At 47.0% G+C, this 23,966-nt stretch overlaps 1 protein-coding gene across 1 annotated transcript in view; it reads left to right on the top strand.

Moving 5' to 3' along the window:
• LOC139565023 (speckle-type POZ protein) overlaps nt 1-23,966 on the top strand; it is a 139,938-nt gene that overhangs the window by 75,310 nt on the left and 40,662 nt on the right. The window contains exon 6 of the mRNA XM_071385030.1: nt 3,299-3,426. Coding sequence (XP_071241131.1) covers nt 3,299-3,426 — 128 coding nt within the window. The remainder of the gene's footprint in view (nt 1-3,298; nt 3,427-23,966) is intronic.

The following is a 23,966-nucleotide window of genomic DNA, read 5'->3' as shown; positions in this document are numbered from 1 at the left end:
TCCGATACCTCTGATGTTTAGACTTTCCACAGTAGAGTTTATGTCATTCTATCATTGATGAGAATGTGTCAGAGGGCAACCGAACTGACATAATATACCTTAAGTACCACCGCATATGTTCAGTTGGTCGGATTACCAGAATATAGTTCATTTCCCCCCAACTTCTGATGTTCCCAGAATCTCTATGTTAACCAAAGGGGCTTTCTAATGTCACATCAGTAGAGTAGGGAAGAGGAACGAGGGAGGGGGAAAAGAGGTATTTATGACTGTCATAAACCTACCCCCAGGCCAACGTCATGACAATACTGTACATTACACTTTCTCTGTCATGCCCGCACACACACACTCTTAGTGTGACCCACACTATTGAGTAGTGCTCCTCTGTTGGCCCGGAGTGTGTGATGTTTGCCAGCCAGTCTTCTGGGTGACCTTCTCACTGTGTGTGTCAACCTGAGCCACAGCCTGAATATGTATGCTATGCTCTGTAAAACACCCTGGCTCTCCTCTCTCTCGCTCGCTCTGACTCTATCTTTCGCTTCTCCTCTCTAAAACTCTGTCCCTGTCTCTCTCGCCTTCCTATTGTTTTCCCTTATCTCTGTCTCACTCCATCTATCTACATATCTCACCTCACATGCCACCTCTCTGCCTGCACTGTTTGAGTGACAGGCTTCTAACCACTGTTTGAGTGACAGGCTTCCAACCACTGTTTGAGTGACAGGCTTCTAACCACTGTTTGAGTGACAGGCTTCCATCGCTGGTCTTCTCACTCCTCCTCCTCCTCCTATTTGTTATTCCTGGTGTGTTCCTCCTGACTCAGTGACCCAGCCTGCTGTGACCCTACCGTGACCACATGCGGTCTGACCTGAGGTTGATCCCATGCCAGTGTGAGGTTCTGGTTCTGCTCAGGAGACCCAGTGGAGGCAGCAGGGTCAGCTGAGCTCAGCTTAATACACACACGCATACTCACACACACAAATGCACAGGCGCGCACACAGACATACACCTTAGTGTGGAGAGTGAGCAGGGACTGAGCAGTAGAGGAGAAATCTCACCTCTCTTCCTGCCGTTGGACTCCTCTCACCCTTTCTCCTCCGTTCTCTGTGCTCCCGTTCCGTCCCTCCCTCCTCCCAGCTAGCCCCTTCTCTCCTCCCACCGTCCTCACACCTCAGTTAGGCTGAGACCCAGCCCCGTAGGAAGTTGTTACAGGCTGCTGGTCTTCATCCATATACCCTGATAACACACAGAACAATCCCTCCACCACACAGGGAGAGGAGCTGCTGGCCAGGGGACCATGCCTGAGTCTCTCTCACATATCGGAAAGGAAATAGAGAAAAGGCAGACTGAAAGATTTGAGACAAACATGCAGACGAGGATAAGACAAAGATGCAGTGCTTTTGGTCTGTGTGTTTGTGTATCCAACCATACACTACTTGGCATGTCAAGTCCATAAAAGTTTGACGTGGCTTTCAACAACACAGGTTTAAGATGAGAGCGAGTGAGAGACTGACGCAAAGCCTTTAAATGAAAGTCTTCTGACATCAGTTCCTATTATGCAGAGAGGAAAAGAGGAGAGTGACGATGAATAAAGTAGGAAAAAAAGAGGAGAGAAAAGAGCCTTTGGAGTGTTTGTATTTCTGTCAGTCTGAGAGGGTGGCTGTCAGGGCCTGTTTGTAGCCCGTCTCCAGAGGAGGGATTAGAGGGAGAGGACCCCTGATTGAGCACTGGGGTAGAGAACTGGATATGCGCTCAACTCCACCACTGCCTGCACACATCCCAAATTACAGCATATTCCCTATTCCATATAGCCCATAGGGCTCTGGTCAATGTAGTGCACTATAAAGGGAATAGGGTGCCATTTGGAACGCAGCCCCTGCCTGCCTGGTTGACTACTGTACCCACCACTGCATCATACCGCTGCTGGTGAATTTCACATAGAGCTTTCAGCAGAGCTGTTACCCCATCTGAATGTCTCCCACTTGGATATGGCAGGGGATCTCTTAACTCTTAAGGCTTGGACACCAGTAGCGTTTGCTGGCCGATGGTACTCAGCACCCCTGCACAGAGTTCTGGCTGTAATTTGCTAACCGATTCTTCATGTAGAATCGCGTGAAAACGCCTGCAGCCAGACGTCCATCAGTGGGTGGTTCCTAAAACACACCACGCCGAAAGAGCGGCAGACGAACGGCAGATGGGCCGTCGGCCTGGTGTGTGTGGTTCTTTAGACCCCAGGGATCCTCATCCTATATGGCAGGAGGGGCCTGCCCTACAGGAGGGGCCTGCCCTACAGGAGGGGCCTGCCCTAGAGGAGGGGCCTGCCCTAGAGGAGGGGCCTGCCCTAGAGGAGGGGCCTGCCCTAGAGGAGGGGCCTGCCCTAGAGGAGGGGCCTGCCCTAGAGGAGGGGCCTGCCCTAGAGGAGGGGCCTGCCCTAGAGGAGGGGCCTGCCCTACAGGAGGGGCCTGCCCTACAGGAGCTTCTTAGATGGGATCCTGTCATTCTATACATAACCAGGGATCTTTATGTGAAGTTTCATTGGAGATCTTTGAGAGGGTCTTGGAGTAGTAAAATGTCTGGGCAGGGAATTCATTGTGATCTGACTTGGCAGACTCTTTGATCCAAAGCCATTTACAGTAAAGTGAGTGCATTTATATTTGTAATATGTGATCCCTGAAGGACTTGAACCCATGACCTTGGCGTTGTTAGCATCAGTCTTACCAACTGGGCCATCAGAACCACTAGGGTACAGCAGCGTCTCTGACTCTAGTTATTGAGTTATGTACGTTGAGTATGTCCTCAGTGGTTGTGTCCCAAATAACACCCTATTCCCTTTATAGTGCACTGCTTTTGTAGTACACTATATAGGCAAAGGGTGCCATTCTGGACGCAAGCCAGTGTATGTACGTATTCCTGGTGAAGGACCGCATGAAGGCATTTCTCTTGTGTGTTTGTAGTGCACAGAACCCTCCCTGCCTCTTCTCAGGCAGACATACTTGGCAGTCCATAAGCACTTTATAATGGGATGCTTTGATCCCTGCTTATCCCACCTGCTTATCGTGCCTGTGTGTGTGTGTGTGTGTGTGTGTGTGTGTGTGTGTGTGTGTGTGTGTGCCAGAGATGAGGGAGTGTATGAAAAATATCTCTGTGGAGTGTGGCATCATTTTCTTATGAGGTGTTAAGTCTCCTGCAGGTGACACTTCCTTCATTCAACCTCCTGTGTGGCTGTGCTCACTCTCACTTCCTCCTTTCTCATGGTCATGACAGACACACGTGCACTAACTGTCTGTGTTGTTCCCTTTTACAGAGAGCCAGAGGGCATACCGGTTTGTCCAGGGGAAGGACTGGGGCTTTAAGAAATTCATCAGGAGAGACTTTCTGCTGGACGAGGCCAATGGGCTGCTGCCTGAGGACAAGCTCACTCTCTTCTGTGAGGTAGGACACAAGTTCACACAACATAGAGATACAGGTAACAGCCAAAATAAAGGAATTAAAGTAAATGAGGGATTGAAAGTAGGTGCAGATGTTAATTAAGAAATTAACATCCCATCATGCTTAGGGACATGTATAAAAAAAGCCCAGTTGTCGATTATTTAGTCTACCCTGGCTAGAATAATAGATGTCAGTGACTTTGAAAGAGGGTCTCAAAGGAGCATAGGGGGTTAAAGGGTGTGTCTCAGTCACCAGATCTCAACCCAATTGAACACTTTATAGGAGATTCTGGAGCAGCGCCTGAGACAGTGTTTTCCACCACCAACAACAAAACACCAAATGATGGAATTTCTTGTGGAAGAATGGTGTCGCATCCCTCCAATAGAGTTCCAGACACTTGTAGAATCTATGCCAAGGCACGTTGAAGCTGTTCTGGCTCGTGGGGCCCAATGCCCTATAATGTTGGCAGTTATATGTATCTCTATAGACGTAGTTGCTAAACAACCAACCCATCGACTTGTGCTCAACTATGGGGCAAAACAGACGGGGTTGGCTTATATTGTTGATAACATGTAAATAATATTTTGTCCCCAATGTTTATTGAAAACCTAAATAAAGTTGCACAATGAGAACTTCTCTCAAATACATTGTTGCGGTTGTTGGTTGACTAGCTAGATAGCACATGTTTTGCCATGTTAGCATAGATGTGAAATCAGTCAAAACACTTCAAAACAAGGCATGGTATCAAGAACAAGATCAAATGAGCTGAAACGAGACACTTACGATTCACCACATCGTAGTTTCTTGTCGTTGTTGCTAGCAATCTGGCCATCCAAAACCATAACACACGGCCTTATGCCGCTTTGAAGTGGCACACAGCTAGCGCGTTTATAGAACGCACACAGCTAACCCATTTATAGAACGCACACAGCTAACCCGTTTATAGAACGCACACAGCTAACCCGTTTATAGAACGCACACAGCTAACCCGTTTATAGAACGCACACAGCTAACCTGTTTATAGAACGCACACAGCTAACCTGTTTATAGAACGCACACAGCTAACCCGTTTATAGAACGCACACAGCTAACCCGTTTATAGAACGCACACAGCTAACCCGTTTATAGAACGCACACAGCTAACCCGTTTATAGAACGCACACAGCTAACCTGTTTATAGAACGCACACAGCTAACCCGTTTATAGAACGCACACAGCTAACCCGTTTATAGAACGCACACAGCTAACCCGTTTATAGAACGCACACAGCTAACCCGTTTATAGAACGCACACAGCTAACCCGTTTATAGAACACAGCTAACCCGTTTATAGCACACAGCTAACCCGTTTATAGAACGCACACAGCTAACCCGTTTATAGAACGCACACAGCTAACCCGTTTATAGAACGCACACAGCTAACCTGTTTATAGAACGCACACAGCTAACCCGTTTATAGAACGCACACAGCTAACCTGTTTATAGAACGCACACAGCTAACCCGTTTATAGAACGCACACAGCTAACCCGTTTATAGAACGCACACAGCTAACCCGTTTATAGAACGCACACAGCTAACCCGTTTATAGAACGCACACAGCTAACCCGTTTATAGAACGCACACAGCTAACCCGTTTATAGGACGCACACAGCTAACCCGTTTATAGGACGCACACAGCTAACCCGTTTATAGGACGCACACAGCTAACCCGTTTATAGGACGCACACAGCTAACCCGTTTATAGGACGCACACAGCTAACCCGTTTATAGAACGCACACAGCTAACCTGTTTATAGGACGCACACAGCTAACCTGTTTATAGAACGCACACAGCTAACCTGTTTATAGAACGCACACAGCTAACCCGTTTATAGAACGCACACAGCTAACCCGTTTATAGAACGCACACAGCTAACCCGTTTATAGAACGCACACAGCTAACCCGTTTATAGAACGCACACAGCTAACCCGTTTATAGAACGCACACAGCTAACCTGTTTATAGGACGCACACAGCTAACCTGTTTATAGAACGCACACAGCTAACCTGTTTATAGAACGCACACAGCTAACCTGTTTATAGAACGCACACAGCTAACCCGTTTATAGAACGCACACAGCTAACCCGTTTATAGAACGCACACAGCTAACCCGTTTATAGGACGCACACAGCTAACCCGTTTATAGAACGCACACAGCTAACCCGTTTATAGAACGCACACAGCTAACCCGTTTATAGGACGCACACAGCTAACCTGTTTATAGAACGCACACAGCTAACCTGTTTATAGAACGCACACAGCTAACCTGTTTATAGAACGCACACAGCTAACCTGTTTATAGAACGCACACAGCTAACCTGTTTATAGAACGCACACAGCTAACCCGTTTATAGAACGCACACAGCTAACCTGTTTATAGAACGCACACAGCTAACCCGTTTATAGAACGCACACAGCTAACCCGTTTATAGAACGCACACAGCTAACCCGTTTATAGAACGCACACAGCTAACCTGTTTATAGAACGCACACAGCTAACCTGTTTATAGAACGCACACAGCTAACCTGTTTATAGAACGCACACAGCTAACCTGTTTATAGAACGCACACAGCTAACCTGTTTATAGAACGCACACAGCTAACCCGTTTATAGAACGCACACAGCTAACCCGTTTATAGAACGCACACAGCTAACCCGTTTATAGAACGCACACAGCTAACCCGTTTATAGAACGCACACAGCTAACCTGTTTATAGGACGCACACAGCTAACCCGTTTATAGAACGCACACAGCTAACCCGTTTATAGAACGCACACAGCTAACCCGTTTATAGAACGCACACAGCTAACCCGTTTATAGAACGCACACAGCTAACCCGTTTATAGAACGCACACAGCTAACCCGTTTATAGAACGCACACAGCTAACCCGTTTATAGAACGCACACAGCTAACCCGTTTATAGAACGCACACAGCTAACCCGTTTATAGAACGCACACAGCTAACCCGTTTAGAGGACGCACACAGCTAACCCGTTTAGAGGACGCACACAGCTAACCCGTTTATAGGACGCACACAGCTAACCCGTTTATAGAACGCACACAGCTAACCCGTTTATAGGACGCACACAGCTAACCCGTTTATAGGACGCACACAGCTAACCCGTTTATAGGACGCACACAGCTAACCCGTTTATAGGACGCACACAGCTAACCCGTTTATAGGACGCACACAGCTAACCCGTTTATAGGACGCACACAGCTAACCCGTTTATAGGACGCACACAGCTAACCCGTTTATAGGACGCACACAGCTAACCCGTTTAGAGGACGCACACAGCTAACCCGTTTAGAGGACGCACACAGCTAACCCGTTTAGAGGACGCACACAGCTAACCCGTTTATAGGACGCACACAGCTAACCCTTTTATAGGACGCACACAGCTAACCCTTTTATAGGACGCACACAGCTAACCCGTTTATAGGACGCACACAGCTAACCCGTTTATAGGACGCACACAGCTAACCCTTTTATAGGACGCACACAGCTACACTGGGACTAGGGCCAGGAGTCTGTCCTAACCATGTGACCTGACAAGGCAAACCTCATGGGCCATCACTAGTTGCCACAAAGTCATAAACCCTGTCTATTTCTGCAATCACTTTTCACCACCCCCAACCACACTGCTAACCTTATGCCTAACTTTAAATTAAGACCAAAAAGGTCTGTGCGGATTCTTATTCCGTCAGTTTGTCAGTAGGGCTCAGGTCAGATGCTGTAGTGTTGGGCTAGATTATATACCCTGTTATTACTAGGCTGTAACAGAGGGGGCAGCAGAGGTCAACCATCTCTCCATCTCTTGCTGTCTCTCTCTCCCTGTGTCGCCCCACCCCCCCCCCCCCCCTGTTGGATCAGGGGAACAGAGTAGAGGTCAACCATCTCTCCATCTCTTGCTGTCTCTCTCCCTGTGTCGCCCCACCCCCCCCCCCCCCCTGGTGGATCAGGGGAACAGAGCAGAGGTCAACCATCTCTCCATCTCTTGCTGTCTCTCTCTCTGTGTCGCCCCACCCCCCCCCCCCCCCCTGTTGGATCAGGGGAACAGAGCAGAGGTCAACCATCTCTCCATCTCTTGCTGTGTCTCTCTCTCTGTGTCGCCCCACCCCCCCCCCCCCCCCTGTTGGATCAGGGGAACAGAGTAGAGGTCAACCATCTCTCCATCTCTTGCTGTGTCTCTCTCTCTGTGTCGCCCCACCCCCCCCCCCCCCCTGTTGGATCAGGGGAACAGAGCAGAGGTCAACCATCTCTCCATCTCTTGCTGTGTCTCTCTCTCTGTGTCGCCCCCCCCCCCCCCCCCCCCCCCCCCTGTTGGATCAGGGGAACAGAGTAGAGGTTAACTTTCTGGAGATGTTAATGTTCTCGTTGTCATGCCTGCGCCCATAAATGTTTAAAAAGCATGGTGGTGGCTGTTTAAAGAAACCTAATTAACCCTGTGGGTATGGTGCTGGAATCCATGTCTTGAAGTTTCCCCCTGTTTGTTACGAGAGAGAGAGGAGCGATGTGCAAGTCTGTTTAAAGTGGTTCCATACTTGGCCTATTACATTTACATTTAAGTCATTTAGCAGACGCTCTTATCCAGAGCGACTTATTGACAGAGGACTAGGAGGGGCATAGCAGCTACTACAGAGCTGTGGCGGTGATGAGGTGTGTGTGTGTGTGTGATTGCGTGTACTGTGTGTGTATGTGCCTGTGTATGTGAGAGAGGCTTGGCATAGAGAATACTTCCATCACATCCCTCCCCAGTGGTGTTAGGCTGCTGGTTGGTTGTAGTCCTGGGTGGCTGCCCCTCTTGTGTAAATCTCTGGTAGCTACACCAGCTCCATTAATGAGGAAACCCATGTGGATTTGGCTGGGCGGTACACTGTATATTACTATATACCAGCATTGATGTACGGACCGGTTTAGGTTTTTACTTTAACTTCTATAACGGTATTTTAATGTTTGGTTTGTAATATGCCATGTGGAACATCCATTTCCTCACAGACCTAGCCCTGCCCCGTCTCACTCAAGGAGCTCATTTGTTGTTGCTTGACCACAAGACACTTGTGTTCAGTCTGCATGATCAATGCAGCACATGCAACGATGTTGATGACAACGATGTTTCCACTTAGCTTCTTCATTTAAATCCACAAGCGTTCTATAAATACACTATGAGTTTGAGTTTCTTACAACCAGACCTCAACCTCAACGAACACCTTTGGGATGAATTGGAACGCCGACTGCGAGCCAGGCCTAATCGCCCAACATCAGTGCCCGATCTCACTAATGCTCTTGTGGCTTAACGGAAGCAAGTCCCCGCAGCAAAGTTACAACATCTAGTGGAAAGTGTTCCCAGAAGAGTGGAGGCTGTTATAGCGGCAAAGGGGGGACCAACTCCATATTAATGGCCATGTATTTTGGCCATATCACCCAGCCCTAGTGTGGGTTACTGTAGTGAGTTAGTGACCCTGGAATAAATGATGAGGGTGCTACCACAAGGTCTTCCCGTGGGCAGCTAAGAGTGTAAAGTACTTCAATATTCCTGGTCCTTGTTCTCCCTGGGATGCAGTCTTTACTACCATCGGAGACCTGTCTCCTCGTTCTCTCCTCCTCTCGTTCTCTTTCCTTCTCTCTTTTTATCTTTCTCTCCTCTTTCTCTCTCTCCACTCTTTCTCTCTCCTTTTGTGAGAATGCTGTTCATTGACTACTGCTCAGCGTTCAACACCATCGTCCCCTCTCGTCAAGCTCATCACCAAGCTTAGGACCCTGGCACTGAACATCTCACTCTGTACCTGGATCCTGGACTTCCTGACGGGCCGACCCCAGGTGGTGAAGGGTAGGCAACGTCACGTCCACCAAACTGACCCTCAACACGGGGGCCCCCACAGGGGTGTCCAAATCTGTAAGGACTTAAAATGGTCCACGTGCACCGTCATGAAGAAGGCGCGGCGGCGCTTCTTCCCCCTCAGGAAGTTGAAAAGGTTTGGCAATGGGCCCTCAAATCCTCAAAAAGGTCTACAGCTGCGCTATTGGGAGCATCTTGACTGGATGCATCACTGCTTGGTATGGCAACAACACCGCCCTCGATCGCATGGTGCTAGAGGATGGTGCGGACAGGCCAGTACATCACTGGGGCCGAGTTCCCTGTCATCCAGGACCTCTATATCAGGCGGTGTGAAAGGAAGACCCGGAAAATCATTAGACTCCAGCCACCCAAGCCATAGACTGTTCTCTCAGCTTCCATACAGCAAGTGGTACCGGTGCATCAAGTCTGACACCAACAGGTTCCTGAACAGCATCTATCCCCAAGCCATAACGCTTCTAAATAGGTTCTAGAGAATATCTGAGTTGGCCCTTGTATTTAGTTCTCTATGGCACGCTCACAGGACTCTACACACTCACGCACACTGACACTCCAACACACACATAACATGCACACATATTTATACTGACTCTACATACATGCACACATACTCACATACAATCATAAACAGAGTAGCAGCAGTGTAAATGATCATACACTGAGTATACAAAACATTAAGGACGCCTGTTCTTTCCATGACAGACTGATGAGGTGAAAGCTATGAACCCTTATTGATGTCACTTGTTAAATCCACTTCAATCAGTGTAGATGAAGAGGAGACAGGTTGAAGAAGGATTTTTAAACCTTGAGACAATTAAGACATGGATTGTGTGTGTGTGTGGTGTGTGTGTGTGTCATGCAGAGGGTAAATGGGCAAGATTTCATTTTTAAGTGCCTTTGAACAGGTTATGGTAGTAGGTGCCAGGCGCAAGGACATCCAGCCAACTTGACACAACTGTGGCAAACATTTGGGTCTACATTGGCCAGAATCCCTGTGGAACGCTTTCAACACCTTGTCGAGTCCATGCTCCGATGAATTCAGGCTGTTCTGAGGGCGAAAGGGGTCGGGGTGCTACTCAATAATTAGGAAGAGGTTTCTGATGTTGGGTATACTCTGTGTATATCCTGATGCCTAGTCACCTTACCCCTATACAGTTGCATTCAGAAGTTTACATACACCTTAGCCAAATACATTTCAACTCAGTTTTACAATTCCTGACATTTAATCCTGGTAAAAATTCCCTGTTTTAGGTCAATTAGGGTCACCACTTTATTTAAAAAATGTGAAATGTCAGAATAATAATAGAGAGAATGATTTATTTCAGAGTTTATTTCTTTCATCACATTCCCAGTGGTTCAGAAGTTTACACACACTCAATTAGTATTTGGTAGCATTGCCTTAAACTATTTAAACTTGGGTCAAATGTTTCGGGTAGCTTCCCACAATAAGTTGGGTGAATTCTGGCCCATTCCTCCTGACAGAGCAGGTGTAACTGAGTCAGATTTGTAGGCCTCCTTGCTCACACACGCTTTTTCAGTTCTGCCCACAAATTTTCTATAGGATTGAGGGCTTTGTGATGGCCACTCCAATACCTTGACTTCGTTGTCCTTAAGCCATTTTGCCACAACTTTGGAAGTATGCTTGGGGTCATTGTTCATTTGGAAGACCCTTTTGCGACCAAGCTTTAACTTCCTGACTGATGTCTTGAGATTTTGCTTCAATATATACACAATTTTCCTCCCTCATGATGTCGTCAATTTTGTGAAGTGCACCAGTCCCTTCTGCAGCAAAGCACCCCCACAACATGATGCTGCCACCCCCGTGCTTCACGGTTGGGATGGTCTTCGCCTTGCAAGCCTCCCCCTTTTTCTTCCAAATATAACGATGGTCATTATGGCCAAACGGTTCTATTTTTGTTTCATCAGACCAGAAAAACATTTCTCCAAAAAGTACAATCTTTGTCCCCATGTGCAGTTGCAAACCGTAGTCTGGCTTTTTTATGGCGGTTTTGGAGCAGGGGATACTTCCTTGCTGAGCGGCCTTTCAGGTTATGGCGATGTAGGACTCGTTTTACTGTGGATATAGATACGTTTGTACCTGTTTCCTCCAGCATCTTCACAAGGTCCTTTGCTGTTGTTCTGGGATTGATTTGCACTTTCGCACCAAAGTACGTTCATCTCTAGGAGACAGAACGCGTCTCCTTCCTGAGAGATATGACGGCTGCGTGGTCTCATGGTGTTTATACTTGTGTACTATTGTTTGTACAGATGAACGTGATACCTTCAGGCATTTGGAAATTGTTCCCAAGGATGAACCAGACTTGTGGAGGTCTACAATTTTTTTCTGAGGTCTTGGCTGATTTCTTTTGATTTTCCCATGATGTCAAGCAAAGAGGCACTGAGTTTGAAAGGTAGGCCTTGAAATACATCCACAGGTACACCTCTAATTGACTCAAATGATGTCAATAAGCCTATCAGAAGCTTCTAAAGCCATGACATTTCCTGGAATTGTCCAAGCTGTTTAAAGGCACAGTCAACTTAGTGTATGTAAACTTCTGACCCGCTGGAATTGTGATACAGTGAATTATAAGTGAAATAATCTGTCTGTAAACAATTGTTGGGAAAATGACTTGTTTCATGCACAAAGTAGATGTCCTAACTGACTTGCCAAAACTATAGTTTGTTTTAACAAGAAATTTGTGGAGTGGTTGAACAACACATTTTAATGACTCCAACCTAAATGTATGTAAACTTCTGACTTCAACTGTACATACAGTGCATTCGGGAAGTATTCAGGCCCCCTGACTTTTTCCACATTTTGTTACGTTACAGCCTTATTCTAAAATGGTTTACATTGTTTTTTTGCCTCATCAATCTACACACATTACCCCATAATGACAAAGCGAAACTGGTTCTTAATGTTTTGCAAATTTATAAAAAACATAAAACAAATACCATATTTACAGTATTTAGTGTTCAGACCCTTTGCTATGAGACTCGAAATTGAGCTCAGGTGCATCCTGTTTTCCATTGATCATTCTTGATTTTTCTACAACTTGATTGGAGTCCAACTGTGGTAAGTTCAAATGATTGGACACTATTTGGAAAGGCACACGCCTGTCTATATAAGGTCCCACAGTAGACGGTGCATGTCAGAGCGAAAACCAAGTCATGCGGTCGAAGGAATTGTCTGTAATGCTCCGAGACAGGATTGTATCGAGGCACAGATCTGGGAAAGGGTACCACAACATTTCTGCAGCATTGAAGGTCCCCAAGAACACAGTGGCCTCCATCAATCTTAAATGGAAGAAGTTTGGAACCACCAAGACTCTTCCTGGAACTGACCGCCCGGCTAAACTGAGCAATCGGGAGAAGGGCCTTCGTTAGGGAGGTGACCAAGAACCCAATGGTCACTGACAGAGCTCCAGAGTTCCTCTGTGGAGATGGGTGAACCTCCCAGAAGGACAACCATCTCTGCAGCACTCCACCAATCAGGCCTTTATGGTAGATTGGCTTGACGGAATGCACTCCTCAGTAAAATGCACATGACCGGCCGCTTGGAGTTTGCCAAAAGTCACCTAAAGACTCTCAGACCATGAGAAACAAGATTATCTTGTCTGATGAAACCAAGATTGAACTCTTTGGCCTGAATGCCAAGTGTTATGTCTGGAGGAAACCTGGTACCATCCCTACGGTAAACCATGGTGGTGGCAGCATCATGTTGTGGGGATGTTTTCAGCAGCAGGGACTGAGAGACTAGTCAGGATAGAGGGAAAGATGAACGGAGCAAAGTACAGAGAGATCCTTGATAAAAAACCTGCTCCAGAGCGCTCAGGACCTCAGACAGGGGTGGAGGTTCACCTTCCAACAGGACAATGACCTTAAGCACACAGCCAAGACTACACAGGAGTGGCTTCAGGACAAGTCTCTGAATGTCCTTGAGTGGTCCAGCAAGAGCCCAGACTTGAACCCGAACTAACATCTCTGGAGAGACCTGAAAATAGCTGTGCAATGTTGCTCTCCATCCAACCTGACAGAGCTTGAGATGATCTGCAGAGAAGAAAGGGAGGAACTCTCCAAATACAGGTGTGCCGAGCTTGTAGGCTCATACCCAATAAGACTCGAGGCTGTAATCGCTGTCAAAGGTGCTACAACCAAGTACTGAGTAAAGGATCTGAATACTTAAGTAAATGTGATATTTATTTATGAACTTATTTGTCCTTTGTTATGGGTTAGAATAAGGCTGTAATGTAACAATGTGGAAAAAGTCAAGGGGTCTGAATACTTTGTAAATGCACAGTATGTACCGGTATCACTCCAGCATCCCAGCACTCAAACTGACCCTGTGCATAGCGTCTTACTTTCTTGTGTTCTTCTTTCTATTTGTTGTGTGTTTTTGTTCAACCTTATGTTATTTTTAGTGCTTCATTGATATTGATTACTTAATGCATGTTTGGAGTGTGCAAGAAAGGAATTTCACTGTACTAGTGCATTTAACATCAAAACTTGAAACCTCTTATCTCTCCTTCCTTCTCTCTCTCCGTCCCTCTCTTTCTCTTGCTCTCTTGGCCACATGGTCATGTCCTGCTTCTGAGAGAGAGGGAACGCCCCAGAGCCCAGTGCTCTAATGTCTTCTCTTGGCTCTTTTCCCAATGCCACCCCTCATCTCTTCCCTCTCTCCTGGCTTTGCTCCTCTCCCTTCTCTTGTTTCCTCCTCACTGCTCCCTCCTCTCCCTTCCTTTGCTCTACGCCTCCCCTCTTTTATATTTCTCCCTCTTTACATCTCCTCGCAGGTATTTAATGAAAGCATAGTTTCCATTAAAGCGAGAGTAAAGGAAATGTGGATGACCAGAACAAGAGGAGATTATTGTCTAGCTCTCGCTTGCTGTCTCTCATATCTCTCGTTATCTCGCTCTCGCTCTCGTTATCTCGCTCTCGCTCTCGTTATCTCGCTCTCGCTCTCTCGCTCTCGCTCTCTCGCTCTCGCTCTCGCTCTCTCTCTCTCTCTCTCTCTCTCTCTCTCTCTCTCTCTCTCTCTCTCTCTCTCTCTCTCTCTCTCTCTCTCTCGCTCTCTCTCTCGCTCTCTCTCTCTCGCTCTCTCTCTCGCTCTCTCTCTCTCGCTCTCTCTCTCTCGCTCTATCTCGCTCGCTCTATCTCGCTCGCTCTATCTCGCTCGCTCTATCTCGCTCGCTCTATCTCGCTCGCTCTATCTCGCTCGCTCTATCTCGCTCGCTCTATCTCGCTCGCTCTATCTCGCTCGCTCTATCTCGCTCGCTCTATCTCGCTCGCTCTATCTCGCTCGCTCTATCTCGCTCGCTCTATCTCGCTCGCTCTATCTCGCTCGCTCTATCTCGCTCGCTCTATCTCGCTCTCGTTATCTCGCTCTCGTTATCTCGCTCTCGTTATCTCGCTCTCGTTATCTCGCTCTCGTTATCTCGCTCTCGTTATCTCGCTCTCGTTATCTCGCTCTCGTTATCTCGCTCTCGTTATCTCGCTCTCGTTATCTCGCTCTCGTTATCTCGCTCTCGTTATCTCGCTCTCGTTATCTCGCTCTCGTTATCTCGCTCTCGTTATCTCGCTCTCGTTATCTCGCTCTCGCTCTCTCGCTCTCGTTATCCCGCTCTCGCTCTCTCGCTCTCGCTCTCTCTCTCATCTCGCTCTCGTTATCTCGTTATCTCGCTCTCGTTATCTCGCTCTCTCGCTCTCTCGTTATCTCGCTCTCTCGCTCTCTCGTTATCTCGCTCTCTCGCTATCTCGCTCGCTCGCTCTCGTTATCTCGCTCGCTCGCTCTCGTTATCTCGCTCGCTCGCTCTCGTTATCTCGCTCGCTCGCTCTCGTTATCTCGCTCGCTCGCTCTCGTTATCTCGCTCGCTCGCTCTCGTTATCTCGCTCGCTCGCTCTCGTTATCTCGCTCGCTCGCTCTCGTTATCTCGCTCGCTCGCTCTCGTTATCTCGCTCGCTCGCTCTCGTTATCTCGCTCGCTCTCGTTATCTCGCTCGCTCTCGTTATCTCGCTCTCGTTATCTCGCTCGCTCTCGTTATCTCGCGCTCTCGTTATCTCGCGCTCTCGTTATCTCGCGCTCTCGTTATCTCGCGCTCTCGTTATCTCGCGCTCTCGTTATCTCGCGCTCTCGTTATCTCGCGCTCTCGTTATCTCGCTCTCTCGCTATCTCGCTCTCTCGCTCTCTCGCTCTCGTTATCTCGCTCTCTCGCTCTCGTTATCTCGCTCTCTCGTTATCTCGCTCTCTCGTTATCTCGCTCTCTCGTTATCTCTCGCTCTCGTTATCTCGCTCTCTCGTTATCTCGTTATCTCGCTCTCGTTATCTCGCTCTCTCGCTCTCTCGTTATCTCGCTCTCTCGCTCTCTCGTTATCTCGCTCTCTCGCTATCTCGCTCGCTCGCTCTCGTTATCTCGCTCGCTCGCTCTCTCGCTCGCTCTCGCTCTCGTTATCTCGCTCGCTCGCTCTCGTTATCTCGCTCGCTCGCTCTCGTTATCTCGCGCTCTCGTTATCTCGCTCTCTCTCGCTATCTCGCTCTCTCGCTCTCGCTATCTCGCTCTCTCGCTCTCGTTATCTCGCTCTCTCGTTATCTCGCTCTCTCGTTATCTCTCGCTCTCTCGTTATCTCTCGCTCTCGTTATCTCGCTCTCTCGTTATCTCGTTATCTCGTTATCTCGCTCTCTCGCTCTCGCGCTCTCGCTCTCGCTCTCGCTCTCTCGCTCTCGCTCTCTCGCTCTCTCGCTCTCGTTATCTCGCTCTCGTTATCTCGCTCTCTCGCTCTCGTTATCTCGCTCTCGTTATCTCGCTCTCTCGCTCTCTCGTTATCTCGCTCTCTCGCTCTCTCGCTCTCTCGCTCTCTCGCTCTCTCGCTCTCTCGCTCTCGTTATCTCGCTCTCTCGCTCTCGTTATCTCGCTCTCTCGCTCTCGTTATCTCGCTCTCGTTATCTCGCTCTCTCGCTCTCTCGTTATCTCGCTCTCTCGTTATCTCGCTCTCTCGTTATCTCTCGCTCTCGTTATCTCGCTCTCTCGCTCTCTCGTTATCTCGCGCTCTCGCTCTCTCGTTATCTCGCTCTCTCGTTATCTCGCTCTCTCGTTATCTCTCGCTCTCGTTATCTCGCTCTCTCGCTCTCTCGTTATCTCGCTCTCTCGTTATCTCTCGCTCTCGTTATCTCGCTCTCTCGCTCTCGTTATCTCGCTCTCGCTCTCTCGCTCTCGCTCTCTCGCTCTCGTTATCTCGCTCTCGTTATCTCGCTCTCTCGCTCTCGTTATCTCGCTCTCTCGCTCTCGTTATCTCGCTCTCTCGCTCTCGTTATCTCGCTCTCTCGCTCTCGCTCTCGTTATTTCGTTATCTCGCTCTCGTTATCTCGCTCTCGTTATCTCGTTATCTCGCTCTCGCGTTATCTCGCTCTCTCGTTATCTCTCGCTCTCGTTGTCTCGCTCTCTCGCTCTCGTTGTCTCGCTCTCTCGCTCTCGTTATCTCGCTCGCTCTCGTTATCTCGCTCGCTCGTTATCTCGCTCGCTCGTGTTATCTCGCTCGCTCTCGTTATCTCGCTCTCGTTATCTCGCTCTCGTTATCTCGCTCGCTCGCTCTCGTTATCTCGCTCGCTCTCGTTATCTCGCTCGCTCTCGTTATCTCGCTCTCGTTATCTCGCTCGCTCGCTCTCGTTCGCTCGCTCTCGTTAGCTCGCTCGCTCTCGTTATGTCGCTCGCTCTCTCGTTCATGGCCATATGGTCCTGTCCTGCCTCTGAGAGGGTGGAATAGCCCCCTTTCCTCTCTCCCTCCCCTGGCCCCTCATCTTCTCCCCTCAGGCAGAGATGTAAAACAGGGTGTGTGGTGGAGAGGAGACATGTACCAGTGTGAATTGGTGCCAGCTGAAAGCCCTACTCTAACCCTGTCTATCTGTCTGCTCCTACACCAGTGAACTGGCTGGGTGTCACGTAGGGGAGAGTGCCAGAACAAACCCGGCCATCCTTTCTAGCCATCTTTTTTCTCTTCCCTCTCGTTATCTCTCGCTCTTTCGTTATCTCGCTCTCGTGATCTCGTTGTCGCGATCTCACGCTCTCGATCTCTCACGCTAGTGATCTCGCTCTCTATAATCTTCTTTCCTCTGTCCATCTCTGCCAAAGCTCCAGACACCTGCAGGTATTTAATGAGAAGATGGTTCCCATTAAAGGTTCTGTGCTGGCTGTCACGAGGTGCTCAGAGAGAGAGAGAGACTTTACTTTCCTCACTTCTCTAATGAGACACCCTGGTAAATGGCTGGTCTCTCTCATCTCTGACAGGGCTCATACTAACCTCACTCACCAAGGTCACAGTTTAAATGCACTGTATGGATCTAGTTTTAAAGCAGTGTACTGTATGGATCTCTAGCTCCAGTCCTGGAGAACTAACTGTATGCAGGATTTTTTTTCCAAAACCAGCTGGGCTGAAGCGAAACCAGTAGTTCTCAAGGACTGTACTTTTCCACCCCTTACATACGTTAGTTGGAGAACTTCCTCATAAAACGTGCTCTGTCTCTTCCTAAGGTGTTTTGCTTACTGTTAAGTGTGGCTAGCTCTATTCAGAAAGTTGAACAGAAGTGTCTTTCGGATACTCTGTCAGTCATCCTAAATTGGTAAGTCAGTGGTAATCATGCTGGTGGGCATGATTGGCTTGTTTCAGGTAGCCTCCATCTTTTTCAGCCACTCTGTCACCTCAGGGAGTGAATGAACCACTGAAGGGTTTTCTCATTCTACCCCAGCATAACTCTTAACAGTGATGATACAATAGTGCTTCTAGTCTCATCCTAACCACCCTGCAGCCTCTTTGTATCCACAGAGCTTTCTTTCTATCTTCCTCTCCTCTTTTTATCTCCACCGTCTCCTCCAAGGGAGTGTGTGAATAAATGAGGTGGGTGCTGATGTTCAGCTGTTTCCTCCTCTTACTCCTGCTCTTTCTCTCTCGCTCTCTCTTGGTCCCCCCCCCCCCTCCTGGCTGTCTGTGGGTAAGCACTTTGCCGGGTGACAGCGCCCATCCTTCACAGGGCCTTGCCATATGCCACACTGCTGTCAGAGGAGACTGCGGCAGATGCTCCAGCTGCTCTCTTCACCCCTATCTACCTCTTTACACACCTCCCTTTCTCGCCTCACACACCTCCCCAAAACTGAGACGGGGAGATGTGTAGAGGCTCAGTGAGACTGAGACACAAAGTGAGAGACTTGGTTAGGGAGGATAGACAGAGAAAGAATGGGAAGGATGGAAGATGGGTGTATGAGGGTGGAAATGGTTTGAGAAAAGATGTAACAGGGTTTGGAGTAGGCTTGGGCGGTATCCAGATTTTCATGTTGTCATATCGCCCTTCTCATATACCAGGCTTTACAGTATAACCGGCATAGCACACAAGGCAAGTGCTAAAAACGCAAGAAAAGCCCATTGGGCCTGTATTACCAGAATGCTAACAAAATTAGCACAAACTACTATAATAGTGAAATCACAAAGCTAAATGCTAACGGGCAACGGGCAAAAACGGACAAACTAATTGGTAAGACTGGCAAACCCAGCTCATAAAGTTATACAAGCATGGCTACTAGCTACCGGATATCATTTTCGATCTGTTTGGACATTTACAAGCGAAAGTGAACAAGATAAATTGTGCAAATGAACAAAGTTGTGATGCTTGCTTTTCTGAAGGAAGAGCAGCATGTGTACATGGACCAGATGGGAGGAGAATGGAGGGGGGAAAACACTAGTAGGAATCACAGGGGAAAAAATAACTCATCCAGAGATCTTTGACTTCTGTCAGAAAGCCATTCTAAGATATCTGATGGAGAACATTGAGTAGTGAATTGCACAAACGTGTAAGTTCATCACCTCATGTGCGCTGCACAACAGAGACTCACTGATAGAATGCTATGGATTCACCACATGGCTTTCTCCCGGTGTGCTATTTATAAACAAACACGTGACTGGCTCAAGTGTTCTGGGGAACTACGATAAGCTTCATCGCTTAAAATGTGACAGGTGAAATGAAGAAAGCAATCTGCTTTATCTCTTAACGTATTGCACAAGTGGACTGCAGGTAACAACTTAAAGTAGCTACAAATATGAACATTTATTGAAAAAGTTTGAATAAATATTTTTGAATATTGGAAGAACCATCCCGTGGTTTTTTCCAAATAGAGAACCAGTAACTGAGATGGACAGATGAATAGTGATAGATGGAGAGAAGGTGAGAGAGGAGAAAAGTGCCTTTGTTTCATGTTGATCCTCATCTGATCCTCATGGGGCGGCAGGCAGCCTAGTGGTTAGAGCGTTGGACCAGTAACCGAAAGGTTGCAAGATCGAATCCCCGAGCTGACAAGGTAAAAATCTGTGGTTCTGCCCCTGAACAAGGCAGTTAACCCAGTGTTCCTAGGCCGTCATTGAAAGTAAGAATGTGTTCTTAACTGACTTGCCTAGTTAAATAAAGGAACAAATGAAATCTACTGGGTTTTCACCATTTCGCTGTGTCCGCAGCGTATCAACGTTGACCTCACGTCTATCTGTTCCTAGTTGGGTTAGGCGGTATCCAGATTTGCATACCTTCATACCGTGCTTGTGCCTTCCCGGGATAGGCGGTCTTACCGGTAGTGCACACAAGGGGCGTGTTTTGTTAGCATACCAGAATGCTAACAAATTGCTAACAGGTACAAAGGAATCCCCTTAGCGGTTAAGTAAATGCTAACGAGTGCTAAGACCATCAACCCAGCTCATACAAGTTTGCAAGTATCTCAAAACACACAAAACAAATATTAGTCAGCAGGGATCTTAATCCAGGAGGGGATTATCTCTTCTGTTACAAGAAGCTTGATCTTTCAAGCTAACGTTAGCCGTTTAGCACAACCTAGCTGGAGAGAATTTGTCCCATCTTAGATAATTAACTCAATAGTTATAAGATATATAGCTGGCAAACATTAGTAGTGAATATCATACAAGTGTAACTTGATCACCTTTCTCCAGTTGCGCTGCAAGGAGTGACTGGCCTCAAGAAGCTCCCGTTTTGCTCATTGTGCTTCTTTATAAACAAACACATGTGACAGCTGTTTTGGAAAACAAGTCCTGGTAAGCTTCATAATGAAAAATAATCTAACAGTCAAAATAATGAATGTAGTCTGCTTTATCTATTACCTAGTGTACAAGTTGACTGCATGTATTTATATAAAATGTACAAATATTCAAATTTGCTTAAAACGGTATTATCGTACGAGGGTATTTAGAAACCCTAGTTTCTAGGCCACCTCATTCAGGTTGAGAACAAGTTTCACCTTGACGCAACAACATCAACAGATCTTTAAACCCAATCAAAAAGCCCCTTTAGTTCTTCTTATAAAAAATGAAGCACCAAGTAACGGTCTTTCTCCCGTGCTCCTCCAGGTCGTTTCCTTCAAGCGCTGTTAAATCGGGCCTCCGTCTCAAAGCTATCAGTTTAGTGTCTCTGTGATCTTCCAGCAGAGAAAACACAACTAGTTTCAAGGGACCTGAATGGCTGGCCTGCCTGTTTTCCTGCATCCGTGTGTCTGCGTCGGTCTGTCTGCACTTCTCTCTGCCACCCAGGCAGTTGTTTGACTCTGTGGAAGAACAAGGCTGGCGAGACAACAGTAACACATGGCTCCGAAACAATGGGAAACTGGCTGCTGTGGCTCCGGTCCGCTCTCTCTCGTGCGCGTCGTTCACCAGCTTGACTTCAAATCATGCATGAAATATGCCTCTGCCCCCGTCTCTGTGTCGATCCACTCAAAAACGTCTGTGGCGGACGGGTGCAGGTGCAGGCTGGTTTGCTGAAATATCAACTGTAGATCTAGTCCAGTACCCTGGTGTGAATGGTGTCTCCACGGACTCCATGGACTGCTCATCAGTAGTGTTAACTGTCACTCACCATCTAATAAAGTAGGGGAATAATTTGGCTCATCCGCTATGAAGCTTTAATGGGTTGCCAGCAGGGTTGACTGGTATGTTTTGCCCCAGTTAAGCGCCTAGATTTAAGTAATTTGGTTTAATGTCTGCATGTGTGAGTGTGGGCTTTTAGATGTGTGTGGCCTTATTTTGGGGATTGCTGATACCTCTGAGGAAAGTATGTTTATAAAGACAGTGTGTTTGCAATCAATATAGTTTGTGTGTCTTGAGCAGCGCTGTTTACTCTGGTTGACTGGAGAGCGGCTGGAGAGAGAGCGGAGGAAGGGCCAGTCATGCATTATAAAAACTCTGGTTGACTGGAGAGCGGCTGCAGAGAGAGCGGAGGAAGGGCCAGTCATGCATTATAAAAACTCTGGTTGACTGGAGAGCGGCTGCAGAGAGAGCGGAGGAAGGGCCAGTCATGCATTATAAAAACTCTGGTTGACTGGAGAGCGGCTGCAGAGAGAGCGGAGGAAGGGCCAGTCATGCATTATAAAAACTCTGGTTGACTGGAGAGCGGCTGCAGAGAGAGCGGAGGAAGGGCCAGTCATGCATTATAAAAACTCTGGTTGACTGGAGAGCGGCTGCAGAGAGAGCGGAGGAAGGGCCAGTCATGCATTATAAAAACTCTGGTTGACTGGAGAGCGGCTGGAGAGAGAGCGGAGGAAGGGCCAGTCATGCATTATAAAAAGCTGCTGATGAGTTCTGCGCTCGGGGGTTCAGACGACAACTTTAAAAGATCACACACCTATTAAGGCAGAGCTGAGGAAAGGTGTGCGTACGTGTGTGTGACCCAGTCTGCTCTGGATTGATCCGAGAAAGTCTCATCTTGAACATAAGACACAGTAGAGGGAAAAGAAAGTGTTCCATAACTTAATGACCTTGATTTGCACATTTTTTCAGGACTATTTCACGCATCGCGTACTGTAAATCAATAAACAGACACGTAGAGGAGTAAAAGAGACTGACGCATAAATGAATGAATCTTCTGGGCTCTGAGATTCCATAGCAACTGTCTGGTCTGCAGAGATCAAGAGGGCTGCTGTGAGTCAATAGAGAAACCAGCAGGTCAGGGGTTAAGGCCATTAACTTCTCTGGGATAGGTGGGACGGTAGCATCCCACTTGGCCAAAATCCAGAAAAAATGTAGCGCGCCAAATTCAAATATATTACTATAAAAATCAATCTGTCATGAAATCACACATGAAAGACACCAAATTAAAGCTACACATGTTGTGAATCCAGCCAACATGTCTGATTTCAAAAAGGATTTACGGGGAAAGCACACCAAACAATTATGTTAGCTCAGTACATAGCCACAGAAAAACACAGCCATTTTCCCAGCAAAAGATAGTAGTCACAAAAAGCAGAAATAGAGATAAAATTAATCACTAACCTTTGATGATCTTCATCAGATGACACTCATAGGACATCATGTTACACAATACATTTATGTTTTGTTCGATAATGTGCATATTTATATCCACAAATCTCGGTTTACATTGGCGCCATGTTCAGAAATGCCTCCAAAATATCCGGAGTAATTGCAGAGAGCCACGTCAAATAACAGAAATAGTCATCATAAACTTTGATGAAAGATACATGTTTTACACAGAATTAAAGATGCACTTGTTCTTAATGCAACCGCTGTCAGATTTAAAAAAAACTTTACGTAAAAAGCACACCATGCAGTAATCTGAGACGGTGCTCAGCTTTAACAAATTTCTCCACCATGTTGGAGTCAACAGAAATACAAAATTATATCATAAATATTCCCTTACCTTTGATTATGTTCATCAGAATGCACTGCCAGGAATCCTAGTTCCACAATAAATCGTTGTTTTGTTCGATAATGTCCATTACTTATGTCCAATTAGCTACTTTTGCTAGCATGTGTAGTACACGTGTCCAAACGCTCGCGCAGATGCAGGCAAACGTTGGACGAAAACTTCAAAAGTTATATTACAAGTCGAATAAACGGGTCAAACTTAGTAGAGAATCAATCTTCAGGATGTTATCATTTATATCCAATAAGGTTCCAACCGGAGAATTCTTTTCAGTCTCTATAAGTAATAGAACGCATGGCGATATCATGAGGAATGCGCATGACCAAGAACTGGCAATCTGCCAGACCACTGACTAAAACACCTCCCATCCGGTCCCACATCACAGTATAGGCTTCATTCAGCGTTCTACAGACTGCTGACATCTAGTGGAAGGCGTAGGAAGTGCAAACAGATCCATATATTACAGGGAATTGAATAGGCGATGAGTTTAACAATGACCAGTCTCAGAATTCTCACTTCCTGTTTGGATTTTTTCTCAGGTTTTTGCCTGCCATATGAGTTCTGTTATACTCACAGACATCATTCAAACAGTTTTAGAAACTTCAGAGTGTTTTATATCCAATAGTAATAATAATATGCATATATTAGTATCTGGGACAGAGTAGGAGGCAGTTCACTATGGGCACGCAATTCATCCAAAAGTGAAAATGCTGCTCCCTATATCAAAAGTTAATGAACATCGCCACCATAATGATACAGTAATATACGGCCTTGCTGACGAGGATGATGGTGCTGATGATTGTTAAACATGCTGGTGATGAAGATGATGATGATGACAGGAGAACATGACAGAGGGGTGAAGACCGAGAGTAGTTCAGTCAGTGTGTGTAAATAGGAGCTAGCTGCAGAGCTACAGCAAAGTGTTGTTTCCACCTGGTTAGATGATGGA

This window comes from Salvelinus alpinus, chromosome 36 (assembly GCF_045679555.1).
Source record: "Salvelinus alpinus chromosome 36, SLU_Salpinus.1, whole genome shotgun sequence".
In the NCBI taxonomy this organism is placed as follows: domain Eukaryota; kingdom Metazoa; phylum Chordata; class Actinopteri; order Salmoniformes; family Salmonidae; genus Salvelinus; species Salvelinus alpinus.
Note: the sequence above shows the minus strand (reverse complement) of the source record. Positions and strands in the feature narration are given on the sequence as shown.